The 15691-nt window shown below is 39.6% G+C and overlaps 1 protein-coding gene across 5 annotated transcripts in view; it reads left to right on the forward strand.

Annotated features, from left to right (window-relative positions):
• Positions 1–872: 872 nt before the first annotated feature.
• The window catches only part of rptor (regulatory associated protein of MTOR, complex 1), a 162063-nt gene continuing 147244 nt past the window's right edge, over positions 873–15691 (forward strand). For 4 of the 5 annotated variants that reach the window (XM_018678493.2, XM_018678497.2, XM_018678496.2 and 1 more), the window contains exons 1-2: positions 874–2038; positions 3489–3663. In XM_018678493.2, the coding sequence (XP_018534009.1) occupies positions 3496–3663 (168 nt within the window). In that variant the 5' untranslated portion in view covers positions 874–2038; positions 3489–3495. Of the gene's footprint in view, positions 2039–3488; positions 3664–15691 lie in introns of all 5 variants that reach the window. The other variant, XM_018678495.2, reaches the window with a different exon arrangement.

The raw sequence follows: 15691 nt of genomic DNA on the forward strand, positions 1-15691 counted from the left end.
TGTTCTGCTACTAAAGCTGTTGAGATATTTGTATGGACCAAAATGGACTGACAGAATGACCAAAACACCAGCACTGTTATCTCTAGAGCCAATGCCACCAGTATGGCTAAAAACTGTCTGTATACCACCTGCCCAGCACCTGCAGACAGACAGAGAGAAGAGCTGGTTGGTAACTAAAGAGTCCGATAATTCCCAGATTGTCAGAGACCAAAGATCAGATCCAAAACAAGTGTGAGTAAATATTTGATTTACTTTTGCAAAATGGCCTGAGACATGACTCCAAATAATTGTAGCATAATGCTGCTCCATATTTGCAGTACATGCCAATGACCTGTGCTTTATTAAAAGATGATCTGTTACTAACAACCTCAGCAACTGAGTCACCAGTTTGAGGGCACATCTCTGACTTAAAACACAGCACAGGCTACTTCTAAAACACTTCCACATACAGTGAGGTGCTGCTCCCCTGCTATTTTTTGATAGATGCAGCTTTCAGATTAACTGGCCCAGGATACAACACATCACACAGAGGGGAGACATTGTGCACATCTTCACTTGGCTATTAAATCAGCCAAAGTCTATACACCTGACACTAATGATACTGCTATCCCATGATTGGTGGAAAAAAAATGAAATGATAAATGTGGAATACATTCTATATAGTATAAGATTAGAGGAATGTTCAGTGTAATTTTGTATAATGTTTCCTGGTTTCCTCTATGTTTCCTCCCACAGTCTAATGACATGCAGGTTAATTGGTGAACCTAAACTGGCCCCCAGGCTCCCACAACCCTCAAAATATAAGCAGTATAGATAATTGATGGATGGATGGATAATGCTTCCATGAGACTAAACTGTTCTTCCAGACACATTTCATAAAGAGTTTATATGCAGTTCATTGAAATTTCCTTTTAATGAGTGAGAGTATGTGGAACATTTGTTCCCTGTACACAGTCTCTTTTCAGAATCATTGCACATAAAATCACAGACACAAATACTACAGTGTCCTCAAAGATTTTCTTTGTTTCTTCAGCAGCAGCATTAAAAACAGGAAGAACATAAAAGCTGAAGAGGCAAGTCACAATTACATGAACAGACATACAATTAGAATGGTACTCAATAGAGAAGATACCTCTGCCAAGGCCAAACAGTCCTATATATGTCTATATATGATTCCTACCTAAATTCAATGGCTTCTTCCCTCACAAAACAATACATAAGTAAATGAATGAATAAAAGAGTAACATGGTCTTTTAAATTGACATTTGTTTAAAAATAATACTAATTAAGATAATAACATTCACAGTGAAATGAATTATGGAGGCCTTGAATATGCACGTCTTTAAACCAAAAGATATGCATGAATTACTTCTGTTAAATATGGTCTCTATTTAGGAAAGGTAGTATACATCCATAATAACGAAAAGTGACATGAAACCATATATCTTATCTAAACACATCAACCTTTTCTTTAGCTCTCCTCGGAGTTAGTGTGTGTGTGTGTGTGTGTGTGTGTGTGTATGTTTATATGAGTGTGTGACAGAAACAACGGCGGTGACGTTTCACGACAGCCTCGCCGCCCCAACAGTGCATTCTGGGTCCAACCCAAGATGGCTGCGCCCTTGCAGAAGTGCTGAAGAAGTGCTTCTCCGGAGAAATTCTCGGGATTGTGTGCGAGTTCCACGAAAACTATCTCACCAGATCAGCTCCCAGAGTCGCTGGTTCGTAGACGAAGACCATACGACCCCAGTCATCGATAAGTGTGGCCGGTGCTTCGTGTGGCTGTGGCAGACTGTCCGTGTGAAGATGGGCCTCGTCTCCAGCCCCTTCCCATAGCGAAGAGCCGTGGGGAGAGGAGCCGCAGATTCCCCTGCAAACACGCACCCGTCCAACTCGGATTTGACGGGTTTGACATACTGTACAGGCTGTGGACGCTTCCCTACAATTTTCTGACCAGGATTGTTTGTGCGACTGTGTCTGTCATCGTCCGGAGGCGGAGAGGTTCCCCAACCCGGGTAGATAATCCCACAGCACCGAGGTCCGCATCTGCATCTGCACGCTTCGCTGCCACCACCAGCGCCATTTCTTCACATCTGCTCTGTCTCACTTTTCTCTTTGCTTTTAAATAGCACTCGCTTCTCGTGCAGTCTGACGGCCGACCGTAGGAAGAGCTGTCAAATTAGCCGCGCTAGCTTGGCTAAGGGTTAGCTAGCTAGCAGGTGTATTTGTTAACTGTCGTGCCAGGTGCTCGCTGTGAAGTCAGGGGCGACTACAGGTGCACACAACCCATAGCTCCTCACCTGTGGCTCAAGCTGTGTTAATCATGACATCATTAAGGTGTTGCTTTCTGTTAGAATGTGACAACCTGGGTGCCACACGAGGGAAAGTCAGGCAGCTAGTCAGCTAGCAGTGAAGCTGAGTGGACCCAGGTGTGAGTGTGTTTGGTTTCAGTTGTTGTTGTGGTTTTCATTCAAGCACGAGGTTCCACAGTAGATCATCAAACGTGAGTCATAATCGTTATCCCATGACCTGAGGGGAGTTTTTTTTTCTCTAAAGGTCATAAACTTGAAAACTCAGCAGCCATTGATTCTCACATTTCACTTTTGTGTCAAAACACCGATTATGTAATTTTTTCGACAGCCAGCTCAAGTGTATGCACCACTAGCTTGACATTAGTACAAGAAGCAATAACAAAGGTTTCCACGGCAGCAGTTTCCTAGAGAAAGCGTTGCTTGCTTGAAATATTACAGCTGCATGAAAAGCCGGTCAGATGGAAGTTAAGTCATGTTGTTAAAGGTTTATGTTGTTGGACACTTATTGATATTAGGGCCAATAAGATACCAGACCTACATTACTGACCGTTTACTGCAAAGATTAGAAATGTTTCTCTTCAAAAAAGGGAAAAGTTCTTTAATGTTAAACATTGTCACAACACAGGCAAAATAACTTTGTCTACATAAAGCACTCATCTAAAATGAGCAAAATTCTGATTTAAGCCAGGAACTGTTTGATTTGAGAGTGAGTAAATAAGATTATGACAGCCTGACCTTGGATGAGTCTGACCATGTATTGTCATTACTTGACTTTTTTAAAATTTTGTCACAGAGATATTGGTTGGTACCAAAAGACATTGTGATACCCCCTCCCCGTTGTTTACTGTTTGATTTCTTATTTTTGGTCCACCGGCCCATTTACACAACTGTATGTGCATTCATGTCTGTAAAGACTGTTACTGACAATGTTGTGCAATATCAACAATAAAATCAGTTTCTGGTAGTAACTTCAGTGACTAATCTGAATCTGGTGATGACAGATTTTGATCTTTAGGGAAAAACCCAATAGCCATTTTCATTGTTGATATGAAATTAGAGAACCGACCACAGCTAAAACTATCATGTTGTGCGGTGTTATAGTTTCCCATCTGGACTGCACAAGAAGTCACAGAAATTCATCAAATCTTTGTTACTAACATAAGCCTTCCTCTGCAGGGCCCTGATGAAAATGGACTCAGACTTGCTTCATTCGCCGGCCATGGGCCTCGCTGAGGAGGAGGAGGCCGACATGAATGACTGGAAGCTTCCCCTGGCCTTCATGAAGAAACGCCACTCAGAGAAGATTGAGGGCTCCAAGGCTTTAGCGCAGAGCTGGAGGATGAAGGACAGGGTGAGTTTTCTGCTCATCTGCTGTATGTCAGGAGTGATGCAGGATGTTAAGGATGCCCTGTGTTGAGCGGTGGTCTGAGGTTGGAGATGATCCTCCTGTCACTCTAGTGTATAACTCATTCAGATTCATGCATGAGAGATTATTTGACAAATATGCAATTACAAGATGAATCATGATTTAGGAATTTTGAATTCGTTTTGACTGTAAAAAAAAATCTAAAAATGATGATGATGTGATTTTTGCTGGGGTTTCCGGCAAACAACGATATTCCCTTACATCTTGAGAATATAATTTGTAATGTGATGCATCTTTATAACACCAGCACTACATTTATATAAAAAAAAAACAAATAACAAAAAAACAAAAAATGCAGCTGCTGGAATTTGATATTGCACTTGGCCATATAGATATTTTGATGATATTTTGGTGAATTATTCAGCCCTAAATAGGTGCATTTTCATGTTCAAATAGCTCTGGTGGGACCATGTTCATTTTCATGGGCGGAATCAATGACAGAGCTATTTTTATATATTACAAATGAGAAAAACTCCAGAAATTTTCCATTTAGATTTTTTTAATCATATCGCATATAAAAAATAAATAGGTACTTTCTGTTAGTTTTAACAGATCTGTCTGATGTAGGTGTGTAACGATTCTCCAAATCCACAGTTCAATTCAGACCTTGATTTTTTTGTTCTGTTTTCGTGGATTGGATGACTGGACCAATAGTGACGTGACACACTGAGTTGGAAGACAGTAAAATAAGTGTAAAGTGTAATATTTACAGCTTGCCCTAGCTTAAAGATAATAGATAATAATCTTATGATTTACATGTGTTATAGTGTTAGTTGTGAAATAAAAAATGGGTTTTGTTCTGTTAGTAACGTAATGAGAGCTCAGCAGGCTGAACCTGCAGTGGCGGCAGTGGGTTAGGGGATGCATTGTGTCATGGGAAGACGTATCAGTGACGTTTGTGTCACGGTTTTTGTTCCTGGTTTCAGAATGGTTACACCCATCGTTACGCTAGTCTGGTGATATTCTGTAGTTTTCTTATCTTTTAAACCCTCCAAATACAGTAAAATGGCATCATGATAGTTTACAAGGTCATAGCTGTTTTACCTCTGTTTTCAGTCTTTATGCTATAGTAAGGTAGCTGCCTGTAGGTTCATATTTATAGTGCAGGCATGGGAGTGACATCAGTCTTCTCATCAAACAACTCATACAGATGTTGTGCTTAGCTGTCATTGGTGCATTAAAGGAAGGGGCATAAGATTGGTCAGTTAGCCATCTACAGTGCCAGTGCTTAAAATTTCAGTTCATTAAAGAGACAGATCAAATGCGCCCATGCTACACACTGTGCTTTAAGAGGACATCAGTCTTTAAACAGCCAGGACGCAGCAGCAAATCACTGGCTACCCTCGTCTTTATTACAGTGCCAATTCATTTTATTCTGCTGGAGGCTACCCATGCTGCGCTTTGACAGGAGAGCCTCAAAGCTTTCCCTCATGAATGGCCACAGTGTGTTTCAGCTCTCATAAAGCTGTCGTTTGATCCACTGCAGTGCTACCAACCTGATTATTTCATTGCCTCATGGCTACAGAGCACTGCCGCTATAATGATGGTAAATGCCATGTAGTCATACATAATCTTCACAAACTCTGCACCTGTTGTAGAAATTCACCCAAATGAAAATTTAACACCTCACTGTTGTTAGGACATCAGTGGAATTACACCGCAGTGGCCGTTGAGGTGTCAGGCCAAGGGGAAATGTTGAATAAGAAGGCATCATTAAATGTGAGGCTGCTGTTGATTTAAAAGAGGTGATAAGGGCTGTGCTTGAATGGGTATTCCTGTCAGGAAGTCACGCTAAATTGACTGTGTAACATTTTTCATCACTCTGAGCATTTTCAGGCCGTAGCCCCTCATTTGTCCACTTGTGAGAAGAATGTGTCCTTTCACATTTCTGGGCTCGGAGAGCTGGGACTAAAAAGAGCTTTTTGTGTTTTATGCAGGAAGAATTTGGCTTTGAATGTAACTCTGGCTTGGGGTTAAATCAGTAATTGAAAAATGATGGATTTGAATGCTTTTGGTTTTTTCAGTTGTGCATGTGTGATCACATACAGTGCTTGCCTTGCAATTGTGCTGACTGATTTAAGCTGATGGACAGTCTCTGCAGCAGTTAGGATATTGAAGGGTCAGTATGCAAAGTGTTAAGCCTGGCAAGAGAAGCGTGCAACGTGAGGCTCAGAGTGGACTGTAAATGATGTTCTGCACTGTGGGAAATCAGAGAGACATGCAGAGACACGTACTGCAGCATGTGCGCGCACACACACACACACACACACACACACACACACACACACTCACACTCACACTCACACTCTCTCTCTCTCTCTCTCTCTCTCAGTATGAAGACAGGAGAGAAGAGGAGTCTGTACAATTACAAGGCCCACTGGTCAAAATGGTGTGTTTATTCCCCTGTTGGGCCAATGACAGTTATCAAGATGTGTGTGTGTGCTTGTGCACATTTGTGTCCCACTCTATGTGCGTCATGATTGTGTGTACAGTCGCTGCACCTGCCAGTGGAATCACGAAAACAGTTTTCAGATACAGCTGTATGAATGCCTGTCAGCATTGTACAGTAAAGTCCAAGGTCTGGGCTAACTAGATGAAAAATGGCCCTCTGTAGTTAACAAACAGTTAGCTTACTTATCTGGTGATTATAAAACTATTCAACAGTCATAGAGTAATATTTTTTGACATCAATGTTAATTGCAGTAAAAAGAGATAAGATCAGGGTGTGGCTAGACCTGGTCTAAGTTGTTTCCTTACTACTGTCAGATTCATGAATTAGGTTGTAATGATTTCACATGTGTTTAATAGGCTCAAATTAATACAATGAACAGATGTCATGACTTGTTATTTTTCGTTTTATTTTCGTTCACGCCGACAAACTTGAACCTCGACCTGATTAGATAAGTGATTGCAGTACATGCTTTGATCATAAATGATCCACAAGTCGTTCACTTGTTCTTTGCCCGATAGTTCACAAACATCAGCTGAAATCATTACAATTTGTAACACAGTCAAAACTGGAACAAAAATAACAGTAATATTGCTTGAGTAGCCCATATCAATAAGATATTATACTGTCAGTACCTCCGTAATGCATTCTTAACCATAGACTGTAGGACAAAGCTTTATTGATTTTGTATTTTGCCAGAGAGGCTGGGGACCTCAGGAAGTTTTGAGAGTTTTTGGAACCAGTGTGTAGTGACCATTGATGAAATTATAGAGTAGGCACTTCCACATTGGCTTCATTCCTATCCTGTGGTGTTGACAGAGGTAGCAAAATATAAGAACATAGTGAAATGCAGTGGTGTGATTCTGAGCATTGAAATGTATGCCATTTTACTGCATTATGAGGGCTCGTAGCAACTCTAAAGATGCATTATACATTATGGAATACACAGAAAAGAATAAATAAATAAATAAGAATCACTGAATACGTTTAAGTTGACCAAAGCTTGTTTCTTCACTTTTCTTCTGTAGGAAAGATAAAAATGTGTTTGTGTGTCAAGCTTATACTGCCTCAGATGTTGTTTCAACAGTATTTTTCTGTTTCTTTATATTTACTTAAAGAAGTGTGTTTTTTTTGTAATGATGGAATTAACACATTGACACCTTTTGGTGTAAGAGAATTGTCAAAATGGGCAAGATCAGGCTTTTTTTCACAGTAGACTATTTGACTTGTCATTGTAAGAGAAGTGCAGGTGTTACTAATAACAAGTAAGCCATGACAGTGTGACAGTGATCCAGCATGCACAATACTAATACTCTATGCTTAAAATCTAGCCATCATTCATTTCATTATTTACACATGTGCCTTTTCGCCTGTGACATGTCAAAATGTCTTCAGTAAAAAAGCCTGTTTTGAACAGGTTGTTAGATATGTGTTTAAATAATGCTTGTTAGACTTGGGCTCACCATTTGCCATTTTAGCCAAAAGTATGTCACAGCATCAGGGCTTTAACCATATTTTGAATAAATGAACCTGTCAGGGAGCTGGATGTGAGCTGACCTACCTTGCATGCACAGAAACTTTTCTCTCCCCAGTTATTATTATACTTCACAATCCCCTGTGGAGCTGTAAACTGTATGACGTCAGAGTTGCTTGACGCAACAATGATGCAACAACTTTATGTCCATCCCTTCCTAGTCTATCATTGTAGCCTCTTTACAAACCCTGCCAGCGTCCTGTCTCCCTCTGATGCACATTCATCCCGGCCTGATATCCTGTCAGACATAGAAATGCATTGTTGAGGCTTATTTTTAGGACTCTGTGCGTATGGGAGCTGTTCAGCTTGTTGAGCATGAAGATGGATCAGAACCGATTTTACCTGCCAATAATAAATGGACAGGAATTGTGTGGAGACAAAGGGATGATGTGGTATGTTTGTAATAGACAGTAGGTGGGCAGCAAGGTGGCCAGCCAGATGTACAATGTAATCTGTGCTGCACTGGGCCAAAGTACACTAGATCAGAGATCACAGAGATCAGGGCACTAGCCTATACATGTATACACAGTCAGTGAAAGGTTTCTGAACACCATGTTTTTAGCATTTTTGGTCACATGTACAGACCCTGAAATGAGAGAATGTGTGCAGTAAGTATATAAGATGGGAATGTTTGTGACTTTGTTTTTTGGAAATTACTTTGATACTTGAACTTTATCTTGATCACTTTAATGAGGCACCTGTAGCAGACAATACACTAACACACATACTGTAGGGTTACTGACCTCTCTATTGTTCCTGACTTTAATTAAGACTCCCATTAGGATCTGAGAGCAGATTAATTAATAGTTCCTTGCATAAAAAGATTAATGTTGTATAATGAACACACTCAGCAGTCACTGTGGGGAGTAAATGTCAGCTCAAAACACAGAAAACTGCTTATTATTGTCATGAAGAATGACACTAGTGTCTAACAAAGAAATTACAAGAAAAATCAACTTAAAATCCAAAATGTATTCTTTCAGGCTGTTGTCTGCTAAAGGGTCTAGTGAAGCTGGTGAAGGTCTAGAGTAATATCTAACAGAAAAAAAGTCATTTCTGTATTCACCTGTACCTTAATATTGTATTGAAAAGCTTGGAATACACTGTAGACTGAGTCTCTGCTAACAGTGTTTTCATGCTGGTGTTTTGCAGGTTTAATCATTATCCTGGTTATAAGAGTATTTTGTCCATATTTATGTAACTTCATTATAAAATGTGCGTGAAAGCATTTAATGTGGGCAGGTGCTTCCTTAGCTTAAGTTAAATTAGTTGTTAGCAAAACAAAAATGGAAGATGGGAGTGTATGAATGACAAGATAGCACCAGAAACACATTCCACTGATCTTCTGAACTTTATTCATAATTCTTAGACTTAGAAAAAAGTGACAAAAACATACACCATGACTATTTACAGGGAATAATAAAAATGCAAAACACAGACAAGGTCACACCAACAGAAACTTTGACACTATTTGGAATTGTGTGTACAGGGAAAGGAAAAAGCATGTTTCTTCTATTTTCTATGTAACCGTCTTAACCAACATGATCAAACCCAGAATAAGACAAAAAACTGGAACATGTCTGTAAACATACTTATTTCTTCTCACTATCTGACACACAAGCACAACAAGGCTTTACTTCAACTATGAATCACCATATCCTCCTTGAAATTCTATCACAACATTTTAGTATATCCCATTAGTGGCCTAGTTAGTGCCTTCATTTTCCCTGATGCCCACAGCACTGTTGTAATTAACACAGTGACAGCACATTGTTGTTGTGATACTTTAGTACAGCAGAATGTTGAATTGTCAAAACAGTTTGAAGCTGTGTGAAAATAGCCTGTATTTGTCATATACGTGACCTCCATTTTGGGCTTACACAATAACTCAAGCAGTTTTTCTTTTTGAGGACTGGGATTTTTTTTTTTAATTATTAATTATTATCAGGTTGACATCATGGATGATTTTCCACGGAAGCCACTTTGGCTTGTGGTGGTTGCCGTTTCTGGACGGTGGTTGATCACACACACACAGACACACACACACACACACATGCAAGACTCATTTAAATTTGTCTCATATACTTCCCTGCTTGTTTTCACACATGCACTGCCCGTTGTGTTTTTCGATTTAGGAGTAATGAAATCAATAAGTCATCAATACCCAAGCTCATTGTAATCATGTGGAAATGAGACAGGTGGTCTGTGCTGCTCTATCTTCTGCATCATTAGTTGAATTCAATCAATGTATACAGTTCATTAGGCAGCATATAGACTTTCAGCTCCGGAAGTGTGAAAACAAAACTTGTTTGCAAGGCACTAAAAATAATTACATGCTAGTGATTTTATATCTTTGTTGAATTATGGCAGCAAGTTCACTGTGGAGAGTATGTGGGAAATGTGCTTAAATCAGAAAATGTACATTCAATTCTCCCCTGCTGCTGAAGTGTCCTTGAGATAGGTAGATACCTGACATAGACTAAGATGCTTAAACAAAATGCAGTTCTGTCAGTGGCCTTGGTCTGAACTTTGAGGCTGTGTCAAGCTGCAGCTGATCTCTTGTTCATATGCGTTTGACAAAGATTCTTATACCCCCGTGGGATTTTCTGGATTTCCAAGAAATTTCTTGTATCCTCACCAGGGCTGCCCTGAATACCATTTTTGGGGCTTCAAAGGTTCTGTGAGAATACCTGCAAACATCCTGCACCAACATCGGCATGATGAAAAAAAGGACATTTTAGCAGAACAAGATGCTCAGCTGTTATTTTCAGTTTCAGATGTGTATGTATATATATATATATATATATATATATGTATATATATATATATATATATATATATATGTGTGTGTGTGTGTGTTTATCAAGCCCATTAGTTGCAAGGATATGATGCTATCTCACTTTATATTATCTTTCATTTCCTCTCTATATCACTGTAATTAATGGAAGGATAATGCTGATGGTTTTTATTGGGAATGAAGATTAATCTACAATAATGCTCCTTGTCTCCTGGTAGAGATGGATAGTAGAGGCTTCGGGAAGTGAACATTATCATGTAGAAAGCTATCTGAGCTTTTCGTGGTTGTGGGAAGCACCAAAAATTGCAGCCTGTATCACATTGGCCAAAAGTTTTGGAGATTACTGAAGTTATTTTGTGTATTTTAATGTGTGTAACTATATGAGAAAGGAGCAGGGTGTTGCTTGAAAAATAGTTGTCCCTCCCTGGATAAATAAAGGTTACTTGTGCAGACAGACAGCAAATATTGTAAGCATACAGTATGTTTACAGTATATACTTAGTGTCTACTTGTACATTTATATTTTCAGTAAGTCACACACACATCCATTGGTTCTTCTTTTGGGAACTTGACAGCAGTGTGCAGGCTGAAAATGAAGTGCTTGTCAGCATTTCACAGTGTTTTCCTATCAGACAGCAGAATGAGGGGGTAACTTTTCAAAACCAACAATCCGATAATGACACCATCTTTTATAGTCATTGACCAGGTGTGTGGAGGTGAGAAATTAGGCAAGGTTTGCAATTCTTTCTCAAGTTTTCTGTTTTCATTCTTCGCACAGCTACACCTGTCACCTTTTGTGAAACAGCCTAAATGGAACTGAAACTCCCCATTTGTACGATGCATTGTGTGTATTACAAAGACTCATGGAGAAAAGATGGAGGAGGCAGCCAGGAAGATGCTGTGACATTTAGCTTTTGGCCCAAACTTTGACCGAGGACATTTGTTTCAATCACACTGAGCCCTTAGTAAAATACAGCATTTGCCACATCTATTTTTTTTCTTAGGTATCCCAAAAACAATGTTTATATTTCAAGAGTAGGCCAAATGCACAACACTTCTTCTCTGGATTTTTAGCTGGTGTCCAAATTCTGACCTGTTGCTGCTAGCGAGCCATGGCACGCCCACAGGAGATCAATGCTCTCCACCATTTTAATAACCTTCATTTATTGCGGGCCTAACAAATGGGGCCATTGATTGACGCAGTGAGCAGAGCTGGGGGGCTGTATGGCAGTATTAAAAGGGTGCTGAGGGAAAAGGCTGGGAAATCCCCTGGAGTCCCGTGCAGTTGTTAATGAGGGGAAGACAGGCAACCAATTATGGCATGCACACACACTGCATTTCAGTTTATCTTTTTCTTCCTCCTTCCCGCTGTTTTTTTCTGATTCTCTTTGCTGATCTGTCTTGGTTTTTTTTGTTAGTCATAGCAAAGACACTTCCTCATTCTTGAATTGCCATCTCTTTCTCTCCTCCTCATCCCCCTCCCTCCTCCATTCACCTCATACAGAAGAAGACTTTGTGAGATTATTGGAAATCTTTGAGGATCAGAGCATACCTGTATTAAAATCTAATTTTGTTCTGGCTCTCCTGTCAAGTTAATGCTAATAGTCAAATTAACAGGCCGGGGCTGCCCATTTGATAAAGAGCTACTTGTTATGGGTTAGAAGCTTTGTTTGTGGTAGGAATCCTTGCTTATCCCAGCTCTCCCTCTTCCTCCCTAACACAGTGTAATTTTGATTACAGTCTGCTGAGCATTTTTCCTGTTTTACTTAAACTGTATTTCAGATTTTAAATTGAGTATTTTTGGATTGTTTGTCATCCAAAACAAAACATTTGAAGATCTCATTTGAGACTTTCATCATTTTTTTTCACCATTTTTACCAAACCATTTATTAGTTACATACACATTAATTGCTAATGAAAATAATCATTAGTTGCGGCCCTAGATTCAAGTGAGATAGGCAGATGTGTCGAAATCAGACTTTGACATAAAAAGTTAGTGTGTGTGTCAGTTGGTCTCTACACTGACCTGCTTATCTAACAGCTGAAAAAGACTAGTCCTGGCCTGTCTGCTTTCATTAAAGTCCATTTTATCTAAATGGAAACTACACACAACTAAAGCATATTAACAAGGTCTAAGGTCTGACAGTTTTCCGTGGGGCAGGAACTAATTCATTGCTATAAGCTATGCAAATAGCTCAACTCCTGCCCAACAGATTTACAAGCATTTTCAGTAATTTCCAGACTTGGTTGATAAATGGACTACCTGTTTTTGTTTTCACTGAGTGCGTGAGGTAATATGTGGAATAAACAAACAGATAAATCAGCGAGAATAATGTGGACCACATCTGTGTGCCGTCACACTCAAATGCCACGTTGCACCGAGATGATGAGCACTATCCCTCATTCATCTGTATTATTCTCATGCAAATGAATATCAAATGTATTATAAATTGCCTGCGATGGATGCTGGACGGAAACAAATAATTTCATCAGGGCTGTTTATATTAGGATGTTAATTATTGTGCCAACTTGAGCCACTTAATTATAATCGTGATTAACACCAGTGTGATACCATCTCGGTGCCATTGATGTAGTTTCCTGTCCTCACTGTACCTTTGCTGACAAATTTGACTGCTATTTACCCAGGTTCCTACCCAGGTGTCATTTTTTAATGCTGGTCCATGTTGAATTGGAAAAAATGAAATGATAGTTTACCTTCAGCCCCAGAGAGTCAGCAGTTTTCTTTGACATTTTAGCTGCCATGGCAGTAACATCTTTTCTCTCTCTGTGGACTTTGCATTAATAAGTCTCTGAAGTGTGCTGTCATTTCTTCTTTTTTATTTAAAGGGCAAACCTGCCCTGCTTCTTCCCAGTTGAGTCTGTGTCTTTGTAATATGTTTTAGATACAAATGTCTTTTCCCAGCATAATGGCGTAGATATTTATATATACAGCCCCTGAAGAGCTGACAGAGAACAGGCATACTTACATGCATATTAGCAGCAAAATCATCCAGTTGAGGCACTTGAACACATCTCTTTCAGTTTTTTAAAAAAGCACATTTGTATTTATAATGACAGATACACATGTGTATTACATAAGGAGAGCCTTCTGTTCAGAGCTAACTCAGAATAAAATTACTCACAATGAGATGTTCTTTCTGTTGAGGATCTAACTGCATCACCCCTTTTTTTTTACCAAGTATGAAGGAAAAATGCAGTAGTTCAAACAGATACTGGGAAACGCCTCATAGTGCAAAGTAACAGAATATCATTAAGAACTATCAAGCGCCTAATAAGCAGTATGGCCACCCTTTACCTTCCAAACAGCTCGAGTCTTCATTGACTTTTCTGTCATTTAGGTAGGAGCTGTGTCAGGGGACATTGGATCATTCTTGACTGAAAGCCTCCAGTTCTTTGAAGGATGAAGGAGGTGAAAATCTTTACAGTATGTCCCATGAAGCCTCATTGAGTTTTAGATCTTGTGTCTGGGGAGACCAGGATAGACCTTCAGCCTTTTTCCAGTGTTCATGAAAGGATGCTTAAGCTATCATCAGGTTTAAAGGTACCATTACACATCTAAAAGCTGTGAATAGACAAATGTATATTCAAAGTATCCTCTGGCTTTCTTCAGATTTATTGTGGCAAGAAAATATATGAGAACTGAATTTTCAGGGAGAGTAGCCACAGAGCTACGTCTTCTCTGTAACCCTTTCCAGCATTATGGTAATCTTTGAGATTTTTGAGATCTCTTTTTTTGTGAAGCATGGTTCACATCAACAGATGCTTCCTGTGAATAGCAAACTCAGAATGTTTGAGTGTTTTTTTTTTTTTTTTACACAGTGAATGTTTGACTGATGTATTCAATGTAGAACAATACAATACAGTGGTTTGTGCATGATTAGTTTAAATAAATTGTGTTTGTTTGGAATTGTAACTTAAATTAAGACATTTTGAGACAAATTTATACATAAGTAGAGATTTTCTAAAGCGTTGACTTCATGCCTCGGTATGTCAGATTGGCTTCTTAATTTCACCTCTACAATAAATAGAAAAAGTCTTTTCTTTTTTAGCCTTTTTTTGTTTGGGGAGTTGGTCTGCCTGTCCACCACTTTAGTCCAGACTAAAACATCTTAACAAGTCTTGGATGGGTTGCCCTGAAATTTGCTGCACATCCATGTCCTTCTCAGGGTGAAGTGTAATAATTTTGATGAGCCCCATCCAGCTCATTTTCTAGTTTTGCTGTACTGTACTTTATTTTTAGTGCTAATGTTAGCATGCTAACACACGAAGATGGTGAACTTGATCAGTATTATACCTACTGAACAGTAGCATTTTAGCATTTTAACAGACCTGCTAGCATGGCTGTAGTCTCTTAGGGTTGTTTCATTCTTCAGTTTCCTGGGGTGTTGTGTGCATACAGTTGTGTTCCCAAGCAGAAAATGTGTGCATCAGCTCCCACCTGTCAGGAATAAATGGAAAGTTTACCAACTGTGCAAGAGGGAAAAAGGTGAGGGGTGAGGAGGTCAGGTGAAAATGAATGAGGTGATATGCTGCAGTGTGCATGTGTGTGCGCGGATGCATGTACATGTTGAGTCTTGTCCTGCTGCGTCCCACTAGCACACTGACCTTTTACTCTGTCGGTGGGAAAGCAGAGGGCGCCTTAATTACCCTCACAGTAACAGGCTTCCTAACGCTGCTCAGCCATGGGACGTCACATAACCCACTGTACACACACAACACATGCTCTATAGGTCTACGTTGCACACAGAGACTGCATGTAGCGATACCTTCAAAAGGTCACTTGGCGCTATTCCATTGACCTACATGGACGTGTTGTACGTGTATATACTAACAACTACTATAGCTCTTAATGTGTTTTTATACAGCTGTTTCGGTGTTTGACCACACAAACAGAGTGGATGTCAGGGCAGAGAGAACGTGGAGAACGCAACATCAAGTCAAGAGAAACATAGACTAATTATTGGAGTTGACGATAGCTATACTGGTCAATTTGCGTGCAATAAAACCTCACTGAGTGAAAAGCCAACAAGAGTCATTTATCAGAACACCCATTAAACAAGTATAAACCTCAAGAAAATCTATATTTTCTTCTCCCGCAGTCTCCCATCACCCAGCGGTATCCTGTATTTTTGCCATAGCAAGCTTGTTAGGGC

This window comes from Lates calcarifer, linkage group LG5 (genome assembly GCF_001640805.2).
Source record: "Lates calcarifer isolate ASB-BC8 linkage group LG5, TLL_Latcal_v3, whole genome shotgun sequence".
NCBI lineage: Eukaryota > Metazoa > Chordata > Actinopteri > Centropomidae > Lates > Lates calcarifer.